The 23,426-nt window shown below is 41.6% G+C and overlaps 1 protein-coding gene across 1 annotated transcript; it reads left to right on the forward strand.

The window, feature by feature from the left end:
• Positions 1-9,489: 9,489 nt before the first annotated feature.
• LOC133927246 (peroxidase 3-like) lies at positions 9,490-13,852 on the forward strand. The gene is made up of 4 exons (XM_062373613.1): positions 9,490-9,866; positions 9,952-10,143; positions 10,227-10,389; positions 13,058-13,852. Exons 1-4 carry the CDS (start codon positions 9,651-9,653, stop codon positions 13,483-13,485), a joined length of 999 nt encoding a protein of 332 aa, XP_062229597.1. The 5' UTR covers positions 9,490-9,650; the 3' UTR covers positions 13,486-13,852.
• Positions 13,853-23,426: the final 9,574 nt, after the last annotated feature.

The following is a 23,426-nucleotide window of genomic DNA, read 5'->3' on the forward strand; positions in this document are numbered from 1 at the left end:
GAAAAGGGAGGTAGAAAAAGCAATATTTGAATGCCCAGTTTGTCAAGTGACAAAACAAGAGCATGTTGCTAACCCAGGTTTATTGGATCCTCTTGAAGTGCCTGACATGGCCTAGGCTCATCTGACCATGGACTTCATTGAAGGGCTTCCTAAATCAAGAGGTAAAGATGTCATTTTAGTTGTGGTAGATAGGCTAACTAAGTATGCACACTTTTTAGCCTTATCTCATTCATATATTGTTCCACTAGTAGTCCAGTTATTTATGGATCACATCTACAAATTATATGGCATGCCTATATCTATCATTAGTGACAGAGATAAGTATTAACTAGCAAACTCTTCACTGAAATTTTCAAGGCTCTCAAAGTAACTCTGAAATTTAGTGTTGCCTATCATCCACAATCAGAAGGACAGTCTGAAAGGGGTAACAAGTGTGTAGAGTCTTACTTGAGAAGTATGGTATTTCTTAAACGGTACACATGGTTACTTACTGCAGAGTGGTGGTATAACACCACCTTCCACACTTCACTTAAGACTACTCCCTTTCAAGAACTTTATGGGTACCCTCCGTCTCAAATTGGAGAATTAGCATTGCCATGTAATATTTATGAAGAGGCCAGGGTTACTGTAACTAAAAAGGAACATATGTTGCAGAAGTTGAAGCACAATTTACTGCAGGCTCAAAAAAGGATGAAAAGGTATGCTGACAAGAGGAGGTCAGAAAGGAGTTTTGAAGTTGGTGATTTAGTTTATCTAAAGATACAATCTTATCGTCAAAATGCATTTGGGCTCAGAGGATTCCTCAAGTTAAGGTCAAAATACTATGGTCCACTGAGAGTTCTTGAGAAAGTTGGAAGAAGAGCATATTGATTACTACTGCCTGAAGATTCTGAGATTCACCCTGTCTTCCAAGTAAGTCAATTAAGAAACACTGGTAAACATGCTGTACCACTTCCAGGTTTACCTTTGGTGGATTTAGAAGGAAAAATCAGGACTGGACCTGAAGCTGTCTTAGAGAGAAGAATAGTTCCAAGGAAAGGGGAAGTTGTGGCACAATGGCTGATAACGTGGATGAATCTACCTGTGGAGGATGCTACTTAGGAGGATGTATCCTTCATTACTTGTGCTTTCAAAGACTTCAAACCTTGAGGACAAGGTTAGAGTGGGAGGGGAGCCCTGTCAGGTCTCAAATATTCAGAGAAATGTTCAGCTGTCTGAACTCACGCCGAAGCTGAGGAAGAGAAGAAATCGGCAGTCAGAGTAACTCTTCGTCGACTTCATGTGGCGCGCAAATAAGGCTACGGGTGTTCGTTGATGGAGGATCCAACGGTGCTTAAAACCTTCTTCTTTACCGCATTAATCACTTGCTTATTGCTGTACTGAGCTGGACATGGTGAACTGATTAGAGGACGCAATAGAGAACATGGTTGCTCGGTCATTTTCTTACGGTAAATAGTATATTCTGTAGCAGCTTAGGTTAGTTTGAGTTCTTCCCCAAATTTTCCGTTCACCTCGTCCAAATCTTCCACGAATTCGATTCCAATCCACTCGTTCGTCTGTCCTGACAACTTGGGATCTGACACTTGCGATGCACCTTTCTGTAGCAAGCTGAACACATGTCTGAGCAATGCATCGGTCGCAGTCTGTAGCCAAGGCAGGCGCCATATGTTCATCTTCAATAAGCACCAAACCAAACTAACAACAAGTCTCTCTGACGACTTCCATGGCATGTTGCATCGTGCAACAGCCATGAGCTGCTGCTGCTGCTGCAGGTTCGTTGGATCCAAGCAGTGTTCTACGACAAGGACGTACAGACAGCAACGTCGCAACCGACTGAAACGTCTCAAAACTTCACGACTTCACGTACCGTCCAATGCCTGATGACAGCGCACTGCCTACACTTTTGCTTCAGGCACTTGCATACACGCTGCAACGGTAGACTAATTCAAGGACGTCATATGTATAACCAATCCACTTACCATGCAAATTAAAAAAACATATCCATCCATCATTAGAAATACGTCTAAGTTTGTCACGTCTAAGATTAGTCAAATGTGGCTTGCAAAAAAAATGTGGCTAACAAATTATTATCTGCAAGTGTAGCAAATTTAGTTAAAAAAACTGAGTGTATGACTTGTGAACCAAAGATTAACAAAGTGTGGTTCGTTACAGTTATGATAATCAATCAAATAATTACCTAAAAATGTATGAAATGACTAATTTTAGATGTGACAAACTTCAACGCGAACCAAACATGTCCGGAATGAATCGGTTGAAAAAGAAAGAGATTCGAGAATGGATCAAGGCCAGACAAGGGCAAGAGTTGCATGTACTAAAGTTCTAGAACACCATCATCGTCGACTACAACACTATCATCAGTTGGCAAGCACAACGGGCGCGCGCATGTGAGTTGCCACCAACCACGACGCTGGCGAGTGGTGATCATCAGCATCTTGTACGGAATTATCCTTTGTTTTCTGGCCCTTTCTTCCCGTTCTCTGAAAGAGCCTTTCTTCACCAATGACACTGTTTTTTCCTTTTGATGCCGGCAAAATGTCTTGGCAAATCACTTTAACTTCACAAAGAATATTTGGACTCCTAAAAAAGAGAGTGAATCTTTGGATCAATTGGAAAGGTTAAATTTAAAAAAGATTAAGCAGCCACAACTACTAAATGATTAACAAACGTCTAAATGCTGAAAATGTCTCTATTACCATCTATCATTACGGTTGGGAACCACACAAACTGAAAGTGAGAGGTGTAGTTGACAACCTACCTCTTACAGAGACGTAAAGGTTTCGGTCTCATTTCCGAGGATTTGCCCATAAAGGGCTTGTTATGTATGCTAACCCTATTGATATTTTCAGAACAGTCAATCTGAAGCTGTGCCCCTGTCCCTGCACTTTCTTTATCTGAGCCTGTTTGCCCTTGCAAGTGATCCTCACAGGAATCATGAACTCGTCAGGAAAGAGACACTGATAACATCTAAAAATGTTTAGCAGGAACAGATTAATTGCAAGGCCTTCAGCTTGCTAGCCTGTCACTAAGAGCTGGGACATTGTTCCCAGCTCAATTTAGTAACTAGTTCTATTCATTCGCTCATATCATAAACTTGATTCTTTTTACATTTAAAATGATGTGGGAGGCAAATTAAAGCCAAATTAAACCTCGGTATCAAGTTAGTTGGCTGATGCCACTAGTTACTATGAACTGTATAGGAGGATGTACTGAATGTATTGAATGAAGTGTGGTGCTTTCACGGGAGTTGGGAAACATGGGTAGGAAGGTGATATACTAACTACTATTCTGCAATGAAAATGTCAAATTACTCTGTACTTCCAAGTTCCAACTGGAAGAGTTGTTCATGCAGCATGACCGCATTTAACTGGCGTCCGGCAAGCTAGAATTTGTGTGTCGATCCCACTGCAACAAAGTGAGGAACAAAAAAGAAGCATGATAAAAAGGGTATCTCACATATAAACGTGAGAGAAAATATATTAGCGCGCGTACATTTCTTAGGCATGATTAATGTATGACATGCACCTCAATAATTCCAACTTGAGCTGGAATTTGGCAACATGAAGACTTCTTCGAGCAAAATATGTGCTCTTTCTTAGTCCTGTTTATGGCTTTCATGATAGACTGTGTCATAGGCTCGTGGTTGAATGATCAGTCACTAGGTGGCTAAAAAGTGTTGAGTGATGAGCATGCATGCACATTATTCCCATCATGCATGCATGGCCCAAATGGAGTACTGATCAGATGTTGAGCTGATTCTGTTCTTGAGAGCAGAGAAGAATATCTAGAGTGGGCCTGAACTAGCTAGATCAAAGTTGCTGAGAGCAATTGCAAATTTACTGATCAGATGTTGAGCTGATTCTGTTCTTGAGAGCAGAGAAGAATATCTAGAGTGGGCCTGAACTAGCTAGATCAAAGTTGCTGAGAGCAATTGCAAATTTACTGATCAGATGTTGAGCTGATTCTGTTCTTGAGAGCAGAGAAGAATATCTAGAGTGGGCCTGAACTAGCTAGATCAAAGTTGCTGAGAGCAATTGCAAATTTGCACCCTGTAGGCTGTTCATCAGGGAAAACAAGTACTTCCTAGGTTGGCATTGCTTGTAATCCGCAACAACGTCACACACACTGTCACCGTATTTACCCTGGTCACAAGTTATTCCAAAAGACCTTCATATGAGCTGAAAGAAATGCGTGTAGGCTATGAACTAGGGTATAGGAAGGCGGCAAAAGATGTGAACGGGGGGAGAGAGGAATGGTTGCAGGAAGAGACCATTGCTTTTCTCTCCTTTCTCTCTGTAAAGCCCCAGTTTACCAACCTTATCGATGCAGCACGTGAAAGCTTAGTGTGATGCCAAATTTGGGGTGAAAAGATTGGGAGATCTCAGAGGTGGTCGCATCTATCCATTTGTCGATATGAATCGAAATAATTACTGTAGAATATGATGCTGAACGAACCCTTTGACAGGACAGCGGTAGCCATCAGTCTAGGCTGTCGGTGAGCGCGACGAGAGGCGAGGCTTTCACGTGACATGATGGGAATAATGTGCATGCATGCTCATCACTCAACACTTGGAGCTTATCGACAGCCTAGAGAATTTGGTGACAAATGACATGCCCTAACCACCCTAAACTTTTTGGAGCTTATCGGGATTGTTCGATCAGTTCGGTATGGACACTGTTTAAAAAGAAAATGTTTCATGGACCAGGAACACTGTCACGAGCCTTGGAGTTACGTATCTCTCTTGCCACCAATCGGATTGCTACTAGCCAGCCATGCATGCCCTGCCAGGCTGCTATCATGATACATCAGACATGTACGCAATGTGAGCCACGCATGATGCGGCGTCTGTTCTGCTCGTCCTTGCATACTTTATCCTAAATGATTACAGGTGTATAATCAGACCTTGCAAATTGCAGTTGATGCTCATTAATTATCCTGCTGTTCCTCCGGTCCTGAATGTGAGGTACCAGCTCCGCTCTTTGACGTGAGATACCAGCTGTCAACAATTGGTAAGTACATTATATAAATATTTATTTAAAGTAATATTTATTCAAAGTAGGAATACATAGTTATTTAACTATGTATCGAAAAATGAATTGAGTCTAACTCAGTTAGTTGAGGTTACGAATGTATATCTAGAGCACTCAAGTTTAAGTCCTCTTGATCGCGAATTTGAGTGCCTATTTTCAGAAAATGACAATGTGCATCTTGAACATCTAGACGTCTAGTTGGTGTAAAGATCAGAAGTTGTACTTCTATTATCTAAAAAAAATCAAAAAAAAGGACATAATACATAATATTTTATACAAGTTCATATCCCTCTTAGTATAATAGTCTTGCGTCTGTTTCATCTTAATTAGATTAATCTTAGAAAAAGACAATTACAATGAGAATTTACCTAGATCTAATCATAATGAACTCAACGAATTCTCTCATGTTCTAAATCTTGAAGGCCTTGTCGAATGAATCTTGTTGTGCATCGGTGATCATCCCGGTAATCTTCCAACCAACACTCATTTTTGGAGTATTTAATCCTCCTTGAGTTGGATTGGAGAGTAGGGTTCTCGTACCTTGTAGGTATTGAACAGTACCAGAGGCAAACTATTTGTCGTTTCCTTGTCAATCCAACAAACCAAACACTAAATGGCGAGCGGTATTTGGCAATTCCTATGATGTTGCTTTCCACTTTGGATGTGTGCCGGTGAGGGGAGCTTTGATGAATCCAATCCTACTCGTGGAGTACCATCGTCTCTTTTATTTGTGATGAGGCTCACATGCTCAGAACTAACATCTGCTCGAACATATAGATAATTGGTGAAGAGTGCATTGACACCATAATCCTCCATGTCTTCTTCATCTGCAGATGCATCAAATTCCGAGAAGCGAGGTTCATCCTTTGAAACCTCCTTCTCTATAATAGCGATTACTCGGTAGTGAGAACTACTAAAGGATGAGGCCATAGTTGTAGTCGGGGTTTTTGACTCATAAGCCATATGATTACGCGAGTAATCATCTTGACCTGCAGACCCTAAGGCTTTTCGATCAAAATTCACCATCAAAGATCGAGGAACCTCCGCCAACTCATCGAACTTTACATAGATGTCAGGTCCGAAGTCGTGTAGAACCCATCATCATAGTAATCCATTACTGGAGACTTAATACACTTAGTTGATGAAGACACATCTTGTCATATCCTTACGGATGATGCCAGCTATTAATGATTGGTAAAGTTGGTTATGCAGATACTTATTTAAAGTAAGAATATTTGGTCATCAATTGTGTGTATCGAAGAAGAGGACACAAGATTCTATATATATTCTAGCATCCTTTAAGATAACAGTTTTACGTCATGTTTTGTCTTAATTAATCTCATAAAAAGATAATTATAATATAGATGTATCTAGATCTAATCCTAAGAAACTCGGTGAATTCTCTCATTCTAAATCCTGAAGCTCTTGTTTTATGAGAAGCTCTTGTCGAATGAAACTCGTTGTTGTGTGTGTCTGTTGTGGATATCAATGAATTGTTTTTGTTCCTATCTAACTAAGTTTGCTCTGTATTGCTCGCAGTCCAAATTCTTGCTTAGAATTCGATTGTTTGGCATGGGATCATGTTCACCTCTGTTCCCTTGGATGTACCCTTTCGCCTCCTTATATAGTCGGATTAAGGAGACGTGACATATTCGAAGTCTCCGAGTGTAATCTTTTAGCATTGTATTACTTCCAATATATGAATGATTTCTTTCTGGCGTGGAGATAGTTTCCGTGTAGAACACGATGAACTAACTGGAATATTGACACATGTCTTATTTACCCTATGACGGTTGCCTCATTAGCATTAAAATATCCGATTTCTATCACAACTACGTAATAGCAGATGTGGTAAGGTGGCTACATACGCGAGGAGGAGGTTGCGAGTTCGATTCCTATGGAACACAAACTTGAAAATAATATCAAAAAAGCGTGGCTTGTGAGACATATGGGATAGACCTGCATTGGGATGACTTGGGTAAAAAATATATTTTTTAACTTTTTTATTAAAAAATACAAAAAATGTTCATCGGTCATTAGTGACGGGTCAAAATTATAACCCGTCACTAATATTCAGTTAATAATGACCGGTCATGGTTATAAACCGTCACTAATGACTGAACATTAGTGACGGGTCACGACCTTGACTCATCACTAATGACCTTATTAGTGATGGGTCATCACTCATTACTAATGATCTATCATTAGTGACGCGATAAGAGTGACGGGTATAAAATCTATCATTAATGCCGGTTATCATCCGTCACTAATGAATTTTTTTTACGTAGTGATGGTGAATATGCATTCTAAAGATATACGTATCTCTATTAAATATAAAATTATCAATTATTTATTTCTGGTTACCATTTGAAGTATGAGAGGGTACCAGAAGATGCGGAGGGAAAGTGCAGAGGGATGTTCAGGTGCTCACAAATTTCCCACACAGCAGGTGGAACTTTATTTAGTTACTAGCTAAGTAAATATGTGTTATAATGAAAATATAAGTATTAAATATGGTAATATTAAATACAAACTTAAGATACGAAGATGTAGATGTGTCATGTGAGCGTTGATGAATGAATACGTTAGGAGCGATTTAGTTTGATTTTATATGAGATCCAAAAAAGAGGAGGAGATTATCCACTAATTTTCTTCATAATTTCTTTATTTATTTTTATTAGTAAAACAGGTCTCATATCTGTAGTCGGAAATGAGGCGGTGAGACTGGAGGATGAAGGTGAATGGTAAAAGTGGGTAAATTATTTGAATTTTAGGGTTTTTTAATTAGATGGGAGGGAAGTAATGGAAAGAAGTGATGCGAGAATCAACTTGTGTTTTATAAGTAGAGATGATTTATCTGGGTATTGGGTTCCAAACATGGTCTAAATTAAAACATAAGTATTGTATATGGTAATATCAAGCGCAAACTTGAGACGTGGATGCACCATGAGAGCACCGGCAAACGAATATATCGGGAGTAATACCGTAGTTTAATTTTAGATAAGATCTGAAAAAATGAGGGATTATCTGTTAATTTTTCTGTTAATTTTTTTATTTAATTTTATTAGTAAAATAGGTTATATTTTTTTTTATTTTTTATTAGATAAAGTGGAATATGGGATAAGGTTATATGAAAATCAACTCTTATTTTATATAGTGGATAAATTATTTTATACAGTAGATATTATTATTCGTACGGGTAGGAGCATGCACTTCCCCTGTTTTCTCGCACTGTTTTGGACGGGAAGCAGAATCATGCATGCGGAGAGAGAAGAGCCAGAAAGCATAAAGAAACTCGGAGCCTCAGCGGGCAGCTTGTGAACAAGTCTACCGACTGTCTCGGCATGATTCTCGCGACCGATCCGCCTGCTGCGAAATGGAGAGCGGAAGGCGGTGGCACAGGCTTTTCATCCCATCTCGCGTACCACCGTTTTGTTTCTTCAATTTTCGTGAATGTGCCCCGGTTCTGCGTCTCGACTCAAGTCTACCGAATATTTGAAGAATATCAAAACGAGCACTTGTTAGACTGTTCCCAACAATATTCCCTTCATTTCGTTTCCTTCCCGATTCACTTCCCCATTTTCATTCCCTTTATTTCCTCTCATCTCCAACAGCTTCCCTTCGAGGGGAATCGCGAAAGGAATGGAGAGAGAAACCCGTGCTGAAGGGAATGACCCTGGGAATCCCTTCGCGACGGGAACCGTGAAGGGAATCCGTTAGAGCGCTGAAGGGAACGAAAATCCCGTCGTGAAGGGATTTTGACCCCTGAAGGGAATCCGTTGGACACAGTCTTAGAGGCGGCGGTTGCAGCAAGCCAAGAAAGTCGCGGAATGGAGTAATGATCGACGAGTACATCACCTACGGTTGGCAGGTGACACAGGAAGCTCTGTCTCGAAGACCGACGCTGGTGATGCCTTGCCGCTCTCCTCTCCTTGATTTTTTTTTTAATTTAGCTATTGTTTAATATTTTAAAAATAGCATGTGAGACCCTAATTTTTTTATAACTATTATTTTTTATCACATCAAAGTACATAACGTAACTTATAACTTTTAAGACATTACCTCCGAACGTCTTAGCATATAGCTCTTTTTGTCATATCAAAATACATATCGTGACTCACATAGTCTATCAATGAACCTATATATTTTTACATATACATAATCTATCTAAATTGTCAATTCATCTCGCTTAATATTTATCCATTCGTTAATTTATCAACTATCTTATAATTTTTTTACCTAACATTTTAATATGAACCTATCTGAATTGTCGATTCCTCTCGTTTGATACTTATTCATTCGTTAATTATTTCAAATGTCTTATAGTTTTTTTGTCTACTATTTCAATACAAATCTCAACATAAATAAATAGTATCGATAATATAATTTTCGTGTTCGAGTATCAACCTCCTAATCGCTTGGCGCCTAAACCAAACCCCACTAATCACGTATGCCACTGCACTGCATCCTATATATGACCCAGAACCCGGCTCAGAATCTTGTACCACTCGAGAGCCGGAGGCAGCTGCCACGCAGGAGCTAGTGGCGGGCTAGAGCCTAGAGAGCCAGAGGAGAGGAGAGGAGAGGAGAGAGCCGAAGCAATGGCGAGAACAGGGGGCGCCGCCATCTTGGTGGTGCTGGTGGCGGTGTCTGCCGTCCTCGGCGGCGCGCGGGCGCAGCTGCGGGACGGATTCTACGAGCACAGCTGCCCGCGCGCGGAGCAGATCGTGAAGCACTACGTGCAGCAGCACGTCCCCCACGCGCCCTCCGTCGCCGCCACCCTCCTCCGCACCCACTTCCACGACTGCTTCGTCCGGGTACGCGCGCTCCCTGTTCTTCGTGCATGCCGCGCGCGCGGTGACGCTGAATGGTGACGCCAATGCGCGTGCGTGTTCCGTGCAGGGCTGCGACGCGTCGGTGCTGCTGAACGCGACGGGCGGGAGCGAGGCGGAGAAGGACGCGGCGCCCAACCTGACGCTGCGTGGGTTCGGCTTCATCGACCGCGTAAAGGCGGTCGTCGAGGAGGAGTGCCCCGGCGTCGTCTCCTGCGCCGACATCGTCGCGCTCGCCGCCCGCGACGCCGTCGGCGTCATCGTAAGTACCCGGCACGGCATCTTGTCACTAGCCTGCATGTGGGCTCACGACTGACGTGACACGACGGGGAATGGTGGCTGCAGGGTGGGCCGTTCTGGCGCGTGCCGACGGGGAGGAGGGACGGTACGGTGTCCATCAAGCAGGAGGCGCTGGACCAGATCCCGGCGCCCACCATGAACTTCACCGAGCTCCTCCAATCCTTCGGGAACAAGAGCCTCGACCTCGCCGACCTCGTCTGGCTCTCAGGTAAATAAAAAGCCCATCCCTCTCCACCCATGCCTCCATTGCCCCCATCATCCATCATTCAGAGCTCAGTTTCACCTGATGACAACTTCATTAATTTGGTAAAAAACAAGAAGATTTTTTCACCTGCCAATCGATTTTACACAAACGATTACCAAGAGACAAACAGACACTGACAAAGTTGATTAGTCTTTAGTTGAGAATATAATGTATGCTTGTTACTTCTAATTAATTATCCGTTTAAACGTACTTGAACAGTGCAGAGGCCGGAAACGATCTTTCCATTATTAAAAAAAACTGTTTAAACTACTTATTCCAACGGCACCGACAAAGAGTGATGTAACGTTTACGGAGTGAATCATTTCTTTCGAGAATACGTTTGGCGAGGCTTGCATAACATAAGCAGTGGGATTGTACTATGTGACTAGGAACAGGATTAGCTTTGGAAATTCTTTGTGTTCAGGGCAGCCCTCAGTCGGTAAACTAGTGTACGCTCCTACCTACTTACTCCCATGACTAATAATGGTGTCCCGAACTTCTTCAGACTGTCATGTGTACAATTGAACAAATACTAGAGACTGTTTGGTTCATCGTTGGGCATGCACCCTGTCAAAATTGGCGTGCCCACGCTCGGCGAGGGTAGCTGCTTGGTTCAGCGCCCGCGTTAGTATAATTTGCGCCCACTCGTGGCCGATTCTGCGGCGGCCGAATCCTTCACCAAGGATTTGACAAGCTGACGGTTTATCGGGGCGTGTTGGGGCCAAATCCAAACAGCCCCCTAAAACTCTAGAATTTACTAGTATTGATTAGTTCCATGCCATGGCAAGATTGGACAGACACCTGAACGTGTACAGACACCATGCCTTGGTTACATAGCACATTACTGAATAACATTTGTCAGTCTAATCTACCCATAAAAGACCAAATTTCAGATTAGGTTGTGTTAAAAGACTTAATATTGTCTTTTTATAATGATCTGGCCAACGAAAAAGGAGGCTTTAAATTGGACAATGATCAGTCATGTTCTGTCTCCGGTGCAGTGCAATGCAGCACAGCTGCACTTCTTCCTGAGAGAGAAGGAATGCAGAACAGATATTGACGAGCCATTGCCAGCAACTCTTTTTAGCTTCATTCCTTTTAGCATAATCCAAAATAATTTGATCGATGGTTTAGTAAGGGCAGGCCGGTAGTTAACGGCGTGTAAACAATGCTTTTGTCCTGTCTCTGCAGTTGGAGTTTGGTAGCCGGAAAAATAACTCAATATGACAAACTGGAAGCACTGTGAGTTTGTGATACTACTGAACTACCAGGATAAGGGGAAGATATGTGACTGGGATGGAATCCCCTGACTTCACGCGGAATCCGCTGTAAGCCATTGGATCGTAAAAGGATACATAAGATTTAATACTACAACATGCTACAATATCATGAATACAGTAAAATTTGCTAAAATGCTCTCATGACCAGCTCAATTACCTCAGTATTTGATTGTAGATTACTGTACATATCTTGCAAAATATTGTTCCTCTCCGCCTTCACCCGGAGGAATTGGATCCATGTGACTGTCGGATCCAGATAAAGTCATAAAGGAACAGTAAATTGTGAGTAGATGAACAGTTCTCTGATGTCAATTTACTGTAGCAAAGAACTGTAGCAACAGTTCTATTAATTTGCCATATCGATTTACTGTTCCGTTACACTGTAGCAGTGCATCTGGTCCATCCACCCACGATCCAACGGTCCATGGAGGTTTGAAGTCACTGACTTCACCTGTGAATGAAGTCAGAGGATCCGGTTCCGTGACTGTCCACCTACACCCCAAACCGACCAAATGACTAGTTATTATTCTTCTAGAAGGTCAAGTCACAGTTTACCTTAGATCTCATTCTTCAGAGCATGTCATCTTGCAAAAACAGGATTGTTTTTATGACGTGTAAAAGTTATAATCTGAATAAGTGTATATATATATACTGCTCATTATTTGATGAAGACATCATGGACTACATACGGTGTCACTACTTCTTAAGTTTTGACTAGTCTGGGTCATTGAGGGGCATCTTTTATATGTGCATGATATTAATGGGCAACCTGTTCTGATTTAGACATGCACGCTGCTGTTAACTACCATAAACCGGTCTATTCTAATCTGAAATTAAAAGGTTGATAATTATGACTTTCGACGTTAGCATTTCGTTGATACTTTTGAAGTAGTTCTTTTCCTAGAACAGATGCTCTTAAAGTAGGTTGCTGTTGCAGTCATACTCATACACATACTTGAGATTCCTATCTACTCGACAGAAACCTTCAACTGGCTCATACCATTGCAGTTGCAGAGTAGTAGTACTCGATGTTGTATTTGTATAGTTCAAAAAAAAACTTCTACTGGCTCATGTAGTTGTAGGCTACTGATTTTTTTTAAACTTTACACTTACCGAACATTTGAAAGTGTTAATTAACTTTCCGTTAGAATAAGTGTTGATTAACATTCCTTTAGAAAAGGTGTTAATTCACCTCATATTTATAGGGTGAAGGATTTTTTATACGGGAATTACACTGATTCCTGCTGAATTCCAAAATTCTTTCCTGCTGAATTCCTATAAAATTTTATAATCTAGCTTGTAACTGTTAGTGAATATTATGTCGTCATGTGCACTTTGCTGATGATCACCAGGGGCTCACACCATCGGCATCGCGCACTGCAACTCCTTCAGCGAGCGGCTGTACAACTTCACCGGGCGCGGCGGCCCCGGCGACGCGGACCCGTCGCTGGACCCGCTGTACGCGGCGAACCTGCGGCGGACCAAGTGCCCCACGCCGACGGACAACACCACCATCGTGGAGATGGACCCGGGGAGCTTCCTGACCTTCGACCTCGGCTACTACCGCGGCGTGCTCAAGCGCCGGGGGCTGTTCCAGTCCGACGCCGCCCTCATCACCGACGCGGCGGCGAAGGCCGACATCGAGAGCGTGGTGAACGCCCCGCCGGAGGTGTTCTTCCAGGTGTTCGCGCGGTCCATGGTGAAGATGGGCATGATCGACGTCAAGACCGGCTCCGAGGGGGAGATCAGGAAGCACTGCGCCGTCGTCAACGATCACTAAGCCCGTTTGGAACGCAGGGATCTTCGTTACTAGCGGTCCGAATCCTTGGAAATCCCTTGGGCTTGCATGGATTCTGCAAGCAGGACGGCGTGCATGTGTTTGCACATTGCTACATCTGCATGCGTCTTTGGTGGCAGTATACACGGATCGTGTTGTTTGTATGTTCAGTTACAATTGTCTTGTGTGTGTATTCTTTGGTTTCCTTCCTCTTTCTTGTTCATTCATGAGGTCATTTTTGGGTTTTGTTTGAATCGAAGTAACTATGTAATGTAATGTACGCATCTTGTTTGTGTCTGTGAGTCCGACCATGTCTTGTGATTCCGACCAGGAAATGGAACTCCGTACCCTTTTGCGCACGCGCAGCCAATCTCACATATGTTAGCAACGGATAGCGATCCTCTGCAGCTGGGAAGGCAATGTATTTTACTGTAGCAGCTGGAACAGTAAATGTGGGCGCATGAACAGTGATTTGCAGTGGTAGTGTAATAAAATACTGTAGCAACAGTATTCCGTTATACTGTAGCGACGATTTCTACTATTCATTGGGTACTGTAGCATCTGACCTGATCCGTTGATTTTTGATCCGATGGCTGATAAGAGGTCCTAATACACTTTACTGTAGCCCTCTGCAGTTGCGAGGATCCTGATCGGTTAGCAACCCACTCCTTGATTCGCAACAGACGCACAGGTATGAGAGAGTAGAGATGAGGAAGGAAGACTAGAGGAGGAAAATGAACACTACGGAAGGAGGATACAGCCGAGGTAGAAGAAGCTAGGAGACGGAGAGATTCTGTGTATTCTTGTTCCATGCCTCTGCTCGGCTCTTTTGTAACGGATGGTGGCGCAGCCAGCCATTCCAGGTGGATGCCAGCCGGCGCCAGCCCAGCTCTTGACGACATATTTTATAATTTTTTATTTATCTTTTTTACTATAAATTTAATATAAATAAACGGTTATGATAAGATATACATCTACAAATGCTAATATAATTTTAACGTCCGAGTCCAACCATATCTTTCGAAGCAGCGCTCTTCCGCTCTTGCATGCGTTTCTCCAAGAAGAGAACAACAGTTACCTCTTGCTAGTCAGCCAGCATTCATGCTCTGTTCTGCTAACGCAGTGCATATGAAAGTGGCGAATGATTTGGATGCTGAGTGTTATAAAATATGGAGTTTTACGATAGAATTTAGGCTAATCTTTATCTCTAAAGATTTGGCTTTTTTTTATAGTTCTCTATCTTTGGAGATTAATTCTATCTCTTAGAGATTTTTGATACTATATATATGGAGCAGTACCTCTTATTATAAACACAGATGAATAAAGAACAAACGGTTTTTCCCCTATATTATGTCTCATTTTGCAATTGTTTACTTGAGGGATCGCTGAACTACACCTGGTAGCAGCAGTTTCTCAACACGTTATCAGCACGAAGCTCTATTGAAGACCAAGCTAGTGAAACGAATCTGCCTATACCCGATCTACATTGCATCGATATCATTGTCAAGCGGGCAGATCATGGCCTAGCCTATATGTCCTACGCGGCATGAATTTACCACGACATGAATATACTATGGTATATATATGATGAACAAACATATCGTTTTAGGGAATAGATCTGTTTGCTAGATTGTGACTTATATGTAATTGATTCCCACGAAGAGGGGATCGAGCCTCTGCGCCGGCCCTGCCGAGCCGATTCTGCAATTCGGCCACCACCTGTACGTGGATGTCTTGAGGCAGAGGAAGACAACCGATTAGAGGCTTGCTACCGCTGCCGATGGCGCTGAACGGAGATCCAAACAGAGGCCCTACTGGCCTGCATGCCACACGCCGCCCCATCTGCTAGCCTGCACGCAATGCAACGGCCAAAAGCTCTACCGCCTGTGTCGTCCCCATCAATGTTATCGCGCCCCTATGCTGCCCCTGCACAGATTGAAAAAAAAAGGAGAACAGGCCTACACGCCATCCCTGCTAGCAGCCGCCCAAAGGCCATCTCGGCCAATTGCCCTGCTGGCCTCTCCCATGATCACTCAATCGATCAAGCAGTATGCGCAAAGATGAACTCTTTCGTTGCATGCATGGATCCTGGAGGACCAGAACAAGCAGTGTGCGCAAGGACTAGAACAGGATGCGCAAGGACTAGAACAGGACGCGCAAGCAGTACACACATGAACTAGAACAGAACGATGTTGCATGCATACATCGATCAAATAGTACGCGCAAGGACTTGAACAGAACTTGTATGCATGGAAAAAAGGATCCGGCATAGCTTGCTACTACCACACAGGCCAGAGCCTTGCCGACTAGAGCCCATGTCGCATGCCATCGCTTGCGCCATCACACAACATCGTCTGCCTCACGCTGCTAGCAGTTGCAGCTCACACGCCCGAGTCGCCGCATGTGGCCATCCTGGGTAGCACGCCATCTCGCCGGCGCTCGCTGCACCGAGCGTGGTGATCGGTTGCACCAGCACGTGCATGAATGATGGTTGCGGCTAGGGTTAGTAAACCCTAGTGCAACGTCAAACCAGGCCACACGACTTTATGGGCCAAGGGGAGTTGGGCCATGTCGAACCGATAAGAAATTGGTCGGAATAAAAAAGGGGAAAGTTTGGTGGGCTAGCTAGAAAGAATATAAAGGGGCCTAAATAGAAAAGAAAAAGGGCATACAATTTTTTTGCAAATTAGACCCTATGGTTTCTAGAAATTACATAGATCCTGAAGTTTTGCGTATAAACCCTCAGGCTTTGTAGAGAACCCAAAAATACTTTTTCTTGCAGAAAAGTATCTCTAGAATTTGAATTTTGTATCTATGCAGTATTTATTTCTATGTTATTTATTGTTTAATTGTCTGTTATGCATTTAAATTCAGTAATATTCATATAATAGCATAGTAAATATTAGAAAATTTGCAGCAATCCAATTTAGCAAACACGATGCAACTTTACTAGTAGTAATACTTGTGTCATTTGAATATGAAGATGGTGGCATCACGAGCAAGGAGTTCGCTGAGCTGAGTGCAGATGACTACAACTATCTCACTTGAGCATCGGATGTCCGGATTATACTTGGAGCGAAAAGGCTCGCTCTGCCATTGGCCTAGGAACAAGTAGTGCAATGGTTCCCACGGAGGATGAGAATAATCAGACATTTTATTTTCTCCGCCATCATCTCTCCCTTACTTTGAAGGATGAGTACATGGTAATGACCAGCACTAAGGTACTATGAGACGCGCTGCAGGAGCGGATTGAGCACCTTAAGTACACCATCAAGTCTCTTGCAGAGCAAGGATGGTTCCGGTTCTGTTTCTGTGACCACAAGTATGTCAGAGAGTACAACTCCATACTGCACCACATTTGCACAATTCTGTGTCTCTATGGTAAATAGATCACAGAAGAGGAGACAATTGAGAAAACTATCTCTACTTTTCATACGAATGTGGCATAATCCGCATGCAATCACCGTCAATCAAAATACAAGAAGTATCCAGAACTGACTCACGTATTGCAACTTCTTGAAGTTCGTGACGAAGTCATAAATAAGAACTTCTTATCCCAGCCACAAGGGAAGAGCAGTTGCCTAGAAGTCTATCACAGCTCTTTCAAAGCATGCAAGAACTGTAATAAGAAGTGGGGGAAGGGAGAAAGGAAAGTGGTGGCAGATAAGGTCAAACCTGGTAATGATAATGTTAAGACAAAGAAAGAAGTCAAGCCATATGATGAGAAGAAACAGAATCTACAAAGCACCAAAGCATGTTGTGGAAGCATGCCAGAAGAAGCACACCTCACCATTGCAGTGAGGATGAAGGTGAAAAAGTAGTCGCAATTGAAAGGGAAGCATCTCACATGGAAGTTGATGATGCTCCCACAATGGTAGTAAAAAAACCTCCTAATGAATGATGCAGAGGCCCTTACTTTGTTCTCCTCCACTGCTATAGAAGATGTCATGAAGGATGAAGTAAAAAAGAAAGCTATTAAAGATAAAGTGGCCGAATATTTCGCATACTCTATCTAGAATTAGAGTAATTAACCATTTATTTAGTTATTGAATTTAGAAGGATTAAATGAATGAATGAAAGCTCTAGAAGAGCAAGCTTAGTTGCAAACAATATTTTTCGGTATTGAATAGAATATGTGTGGTGCCCGCATGGAGGAAGAGTATTGTGGATTGTAGAACTACAAATACCATCTTAAGAGAAAAGATGTATTTTTAGTCTATCAAAAATAGCTCTAGAAAAATAATGACTATCATTGGAAGTGATAAATGCATATTTGGTTCTGGAAGAGCCACAGTCATACTATCTATGAGAACTACTTTGCACATCAAAGAAGCATTGTTGTAACATGAATCTACAAATAATCTCTTAAGTTTTAAAGATATTTGCACTAATAGTTTCCATATAGAAACTGGTAAAGAAGATGGTAGGGAGCACCTATTCATCACTAAGCGTGATAGTGAAGTAAGAATATTAGAAAAAAAAACTTATCTCCATGAGCAGTGGCTTGTATTATACTCGCATTACAGCACCCGAAGTGTTCACTCATAGTGCAGAATTATTCTCCCTGTGGTATGAAATTGGGTCACACTGGTTTTAGAATGATGAGAAACATAATTACTAACTCAAAAGGTCATGGCATAAATGTAAAAAAATTTCCCCAATCAGGAAGATTTCATATGCCCTGCATGTGCTGCCGAGAAATCAATAAAAAGATTGTCTACCTTGAAGGTACAAGAAAAAAATCCTTGCATTCTTGGACCGAATCCAGAGGATATTTGTGGTCCTATTCAGCCGCTTTCTGGCTCGTTTCAGTACTTTAAAGTATTGATAAATGCATACTCGAAGTGGTCGCATGTATGTCTATTATCTACCCGCAACCATGTCTTTGCAAAGTTGATCTTGCAGATCATACAAATTAGGAATAATTTTCCAGATCATCGCATGAAATCCATTAAAGTGGACAATGCTGGAGAATTTACTTCTAAAGCGTTCGATGATTATTGCACTGGTATGAGAATTAAAGTTGAACATTCTGTACCGCATATCCACACTCAAAATAAACTAGCCAAAGCATTGATAGAAGAAATAAAATTCATTGCTAGACCTTTGCAGCATTGTAATTTGTCTGCTACATGTTAGGGACATGCAGTCTTAAATATGGTAGCTCACATTTATTATAGACCATCCCCCTATAATATCCTCTAGTGCAAGGGGTAATTCCGAAGATTTCTTATTTACGTAAATTTAGATGTATGGTTTATGTGCTAATATCGCCTTCACAGCAAACCGCTATGGGATCTTTGCGGAAAGTTGGAATATATGTCGGTTATGAGACTGCATCTATAATCCGATATCTATGACCCGCTTCAATGACTGTATATTTGATGAAAATAATTTACTGTCATTAGGGGGACAAAATATACCATTAAATGAAGAATGTCGGGAAATTATTTGGTAGGCTAAAGAAATTACGGCATATGATCCTTGCACTTGTGAAGCAAATAATAAAATATAGAAAATTATCATTTTGTAGAAATTAATAAATGATCTGTCTAATCATTTTTAAGATTTGAAGAGCATGACTAAATCGCATATGTATGCACGCAATGCATCGGAGAGAGTGGAAGTACCGAAGGAAGGTACCCCTCATCTTATCCTAAGAGCTTTAAAAAATAAATAAAGAACAATAAATTCGGTTTCTTAAGTCCTAAATAGCCAGAGATGTCTGATAAAAGTGGGAAATGAGAGCTTACCACAATCAATCATAAAAATGCCTCAAATAAAAAAGAAGGAGAGACAGTTGAGACCTGACGATAGTATGGAACCTCAGGAAGTAGGTATACAAGATTTGAATCTTCCCAGACAGGAAGAAACCAGTGGAAATACGTGTGCGAAAATAGAAATTGACATTGGTAAACTAAAGGGCCTTGCTCCAACAGTAATAAATAATGAAGAAGCAACTAAAATTGTACATGAAAGAAATTATGAAGAGCAAGATATTGAAGCAACTGAAAGTGCAACACATAGCAATGAACTATGTGAATTCAGGAGAATCCTAGAACAGAACAACCACAATAGTTGATGTATACTTCGCAAATAAAATTACCACAGTTCTAGATCATGACCCTAAGCTTGCATTGCGCATTGAATGTAGAATAAGGTCATATTAGGAAGACTGCTAGAAGGCAATAACAGCTGAACTGTTGTCCCTAAACAAAAAAGAGGTTTTTAGGTCAATATGCTCACACCTCCCCACATCAAATCAGTAGGATACAAGTGAGTTTTTATTCGTAAGAGAAATGGAAGGAATAAAATTGTGAGGTACAAAGCATGACTAGTGGCACAAGATTTCACTCAACTACCAAGTATTGATTATGAAGAAACCTATTCTCCGATGATAGGTGGTATTACTTTTAGATATTTAATTTCAATGACAGTCAACCTGGAGTTAAAAATAAAATTGATGGATGTTGTGACCGTATATCTTTATGGGAGCCTTGATTCAGACATTTATATTAAGGTACCTGAAGGAATACTATTGCCGAATTAAGATAGAAGAAATAGACACATTTATAGCGTACAATTAAAGAAGTCACTATATGGGTTGAAACAGTCATATCCCAGAATGGATTTTTGTATATGAAGATGATCTGAATATCATCGGTACAGAAGAAGAAATAGAAGAAGCAATCATGTACTTAAGTATGAATTTGAAATGAAAGACTTCGGTAAAACCAAGTTTTGCTTAGGCCTGTAGCTAGAACATGTGACAGATAAAATTTTAGTACATCAGTCAAACTATACTCAGAAGGTATTAGAGCGGTCTAGAAAAATCATTTCTCGCTAAAACCCTATGGTCGGAAGGTCATTGCAAGCAGATGAAGAGTCCTATAGACCTAGAGAAGAGGGGGAGAAAGTATTGGGACCGAAATTCTCGATACAACATAGAGCTCACTAGAAGTCATTTGAAGGGCGTGAAGGAAATTCTATGTTACTTGCAAAGTAGCAAAGGTCTGGGTTTATTCTACAGAAAAAATCAAGACTTAAGTCTGGTAGGTTACGCAGATGGTAGATATCTGTCAGACCCGCATACAACGAAATCACAGACTGGCTATGTTTTCCTATGTGGTGGAACTGTAATATTCTGAAAATCGTCGAAGCAAAGTCTTGTATCTACTTCAATGAACCACTAAAAAATAATAGCTTTATATGAATCCACACATGAATACACATGAATTAGAATGATCAATCATATCTAGCAATCATGTAGTTTGAATACTACTAACACCCCCGCCATTATACATGAAGATAATATTACATGTGTTGCACAAGTGCAATTGAGATATGTAAAAAGCAACTAACAAAGCATACAAACCTCAAGTTCTTTTATACTCATGAATTGTATAAAATAAATGAAATGAAGGTAATACATACCCAGTCATATGAAATTCTTATAGATTTATTCACTAAGTCTCTCCCTACATCTAGTTTTGAAATATATATTCATGATATTGAGATGATGAAGTTTAGAGGGTTGCATATTTTAGGGGAGGGGGAATTTTATGAAGAATTAAATCTTAATCAAGAAAATTAAGTACCCAAAATTAATTAGGAAGATTATACGAAGTATTTAGGTGGATTGTTCTCTTTTTCTATTAGATGAGTTCTCCTAAAATTTCTTATTTTAAGGTTTTTAACGATGCAATTCATGTGATTATGTCGCGAGCTATGTACTCTTTCTTCTAATTTTTTCTACTAGTATTTTGGGAGTTTTGATGAGACATATGTATTTCGCGAGAAGTGTCTAAGTAGAAGTGTTAGGAAACCTGTAGTTTTACAATAAAATTTGGACCGTCTTGATTTCTAAAGATTTGACCTTCTTGGAATATGTCTCTAACTCTTGAAAATTGATTTTATCTCTTAAGATTTTTGGCATTATATATACAGAGCAATACACTTTATTATAAATACAGATGAATAAAAAATAAATAAAATTTTCATATATTATATCTTATTTTACAATTATTCTCTTCAGAGTTCACTAAACTACATCTAGTAACAGCAATTCTCAACAGCTAGCACGAGCATTACGCACGGCCGGCTGCATGCCTCCAGGTGGGGGCGGGGGGGGGGGGGCAATTTTATGAACTCAACGGTCGTCCAACCATCTCCTCTCCCAAGTTTCCAACCGGCTTCTTCTAAAAAAGAAGTTTCCAACCGGCTTCTGTTCCCCTGTGTGAGGAACAAGAGTTCCGACCCTGTATATTTAACCACTGTATTTTGAATCAAAACTGTTTTGGCGAAAAGTTTTGTAGAGGGTGGCCGTATCATTTAGTACTTCGTATCTGGAAGCACCAATCTTGACGCAATTGAATTATCTATGGACACACCCCTAATTCTTGACAAACCATATTTAAGTCCAGTCACGGTCACGAAACAGAGCGGAGGTTCACGGTCACGTGTTCCACGATACTCGAAGTACAATTTGGCAATTGAAGATTTTAAAGAAAGAGAAAAAAAGAATAGTTAAGCCGCTTGACTGTGAAAGAAGCGAAGCCACAGAGGTCTCGAGGCTCACAACGTGCTTTAAGTTCAACTCGTTCTACTCCCGATTCAACCTCAGCTCGAGCAAAAAACTCATTAGGCTGGCAAGCTCAAACTCAAATAGCTCGAGTAAGCGCTTATTTCTACCAACCATGAGATGCACATTGCATACGTATGTATTCTAATTTTCTTGCCTAAGAGCATCTCCAATAGCTCCTTATCCCACCTGCCATCATCTCGCACGCCAAAATTCCCAAAGAAAAACGTCTCCAACAGCTCATCTATCACACTCGCCATTTTGACGCGCCCTTCGTTCCCGGCCTTCCGCACATTAAATGTGGCATGCCTCTCTCCTCATGGCATCCCCAACTACCTTCTTCCATGTGCTCTCGCGCCATCATCCGGAAGTCTCCTTCGCAGCTGGAGGACGGAGCCACGACCCCCCTCCCAAATCCACCATTTTTTTAGCTCTTTGGGGAGAATGAGTTGGGAAAATTCCATGGAAATCAGTATCAAATGCGTTAGAGAGGCTCCTTGATCCGTTCTTGGCAGAAGGATTTGATCTTTTGAGCTACCGTGCTGGAGAAATTAGATCCTGGGGCCATCCAAGTGAAAGAAAGACTCAATGTTTCTGGTGCCCTGTTGCTGCATTGTTGGCTCCCTCTAGATCCGAGCTGCTGCGCGAAGGAAGGTGGGATATTTGCTCACCAGCTCCTCAAATCCGCCCAAAATTTAGGTTTCTTAACTCTTGAGCTGTTCTTGGGAGCTCTGTGCTTCAAATCTTTTGAAAAGGTTGATTTTTTTAGTTGGGGTAGATGTGGGAGTGATGTCGACTACTTTTTGAGTTGTCCTACTATTTGTGTCGGAGTTGAAGGAGATGGGGGACATCATCGGGAGCATGTCGAGGCGCGTTGGAGGCTCCGACAGGCGCGTTGGCTATGGCTGCGTGGGGTCGCGGCATTCTTGGCCTGGCGGTGGGTGAACTTGCCGTCGGAGCTAATGTTGGATGTGATACAGAGGGTGAAGGACAACGAGGCAATGTGGCCGACGCAGCGCCAGGTCATGGCATGCGCCGCCGTCTACCGATCGTGGAGCGAGGTCACCAAGGACGTGGTGAAGACGGTCGAGGAGTGCGGCAGGATCACCTTCCCCATCTCTCTCAAGGAAGTACCTACCTCCTACATCATTGTCTCCTGATATCTTGAGTTCATGTCTGGTTTGCTAGTTAAGATGTAAGAATTTGGATGTCTGGATGCTCAACTTGGTGGTTTCGCATTGTTAGAAATAGTGATTCTACTTGGAGCACTCATAATGCCAGTATGGTCACTCACAGACTCAATAGTGATAGTGGATTAGTGATTGCATTTCTATATACATGTTATCTGGAAATAGAGCTGTTT

The sequence above is a fragment of the Phragmites australis genome, chromosome 8 (genome assembly GCF_958298935.1).
Source record: "Phragmites australis chromosome 8, lpPhrAust1.1, whole genome shotgun sequence".
NCBI classification, from domain to species: domain Eukaryota; kingdom Viridiplantae; phylum Streptophyta; class Magnoliopsida; order Poales; family Poaceae; genus Phragmites; species Phragmites australis.

Coding starts and splice junctions, on each gene's coding strand:
- LOC133927246 (XM_062373613.1), top strand. CDS start 9,651: ATGGCGAGAACAGGGGGCGCCGCCATCTTGGTGGTGCTGGTGGCGGTG. Junction 9,867..9,951: donor TCCACGACTGCTTCGTCCGG/GTACGCGCGCTC, acceptor TGTTCCGTGCAG/GGCTGCGACGCGTCGGTGCT. Junction 10,144..10,226: donor GCGACGCCGTCGGCGTCATC/GTAAGTACCCGG, acceptor TGGTGGCTGCAG/GGTGGGCCGTTCTGGCGCGT.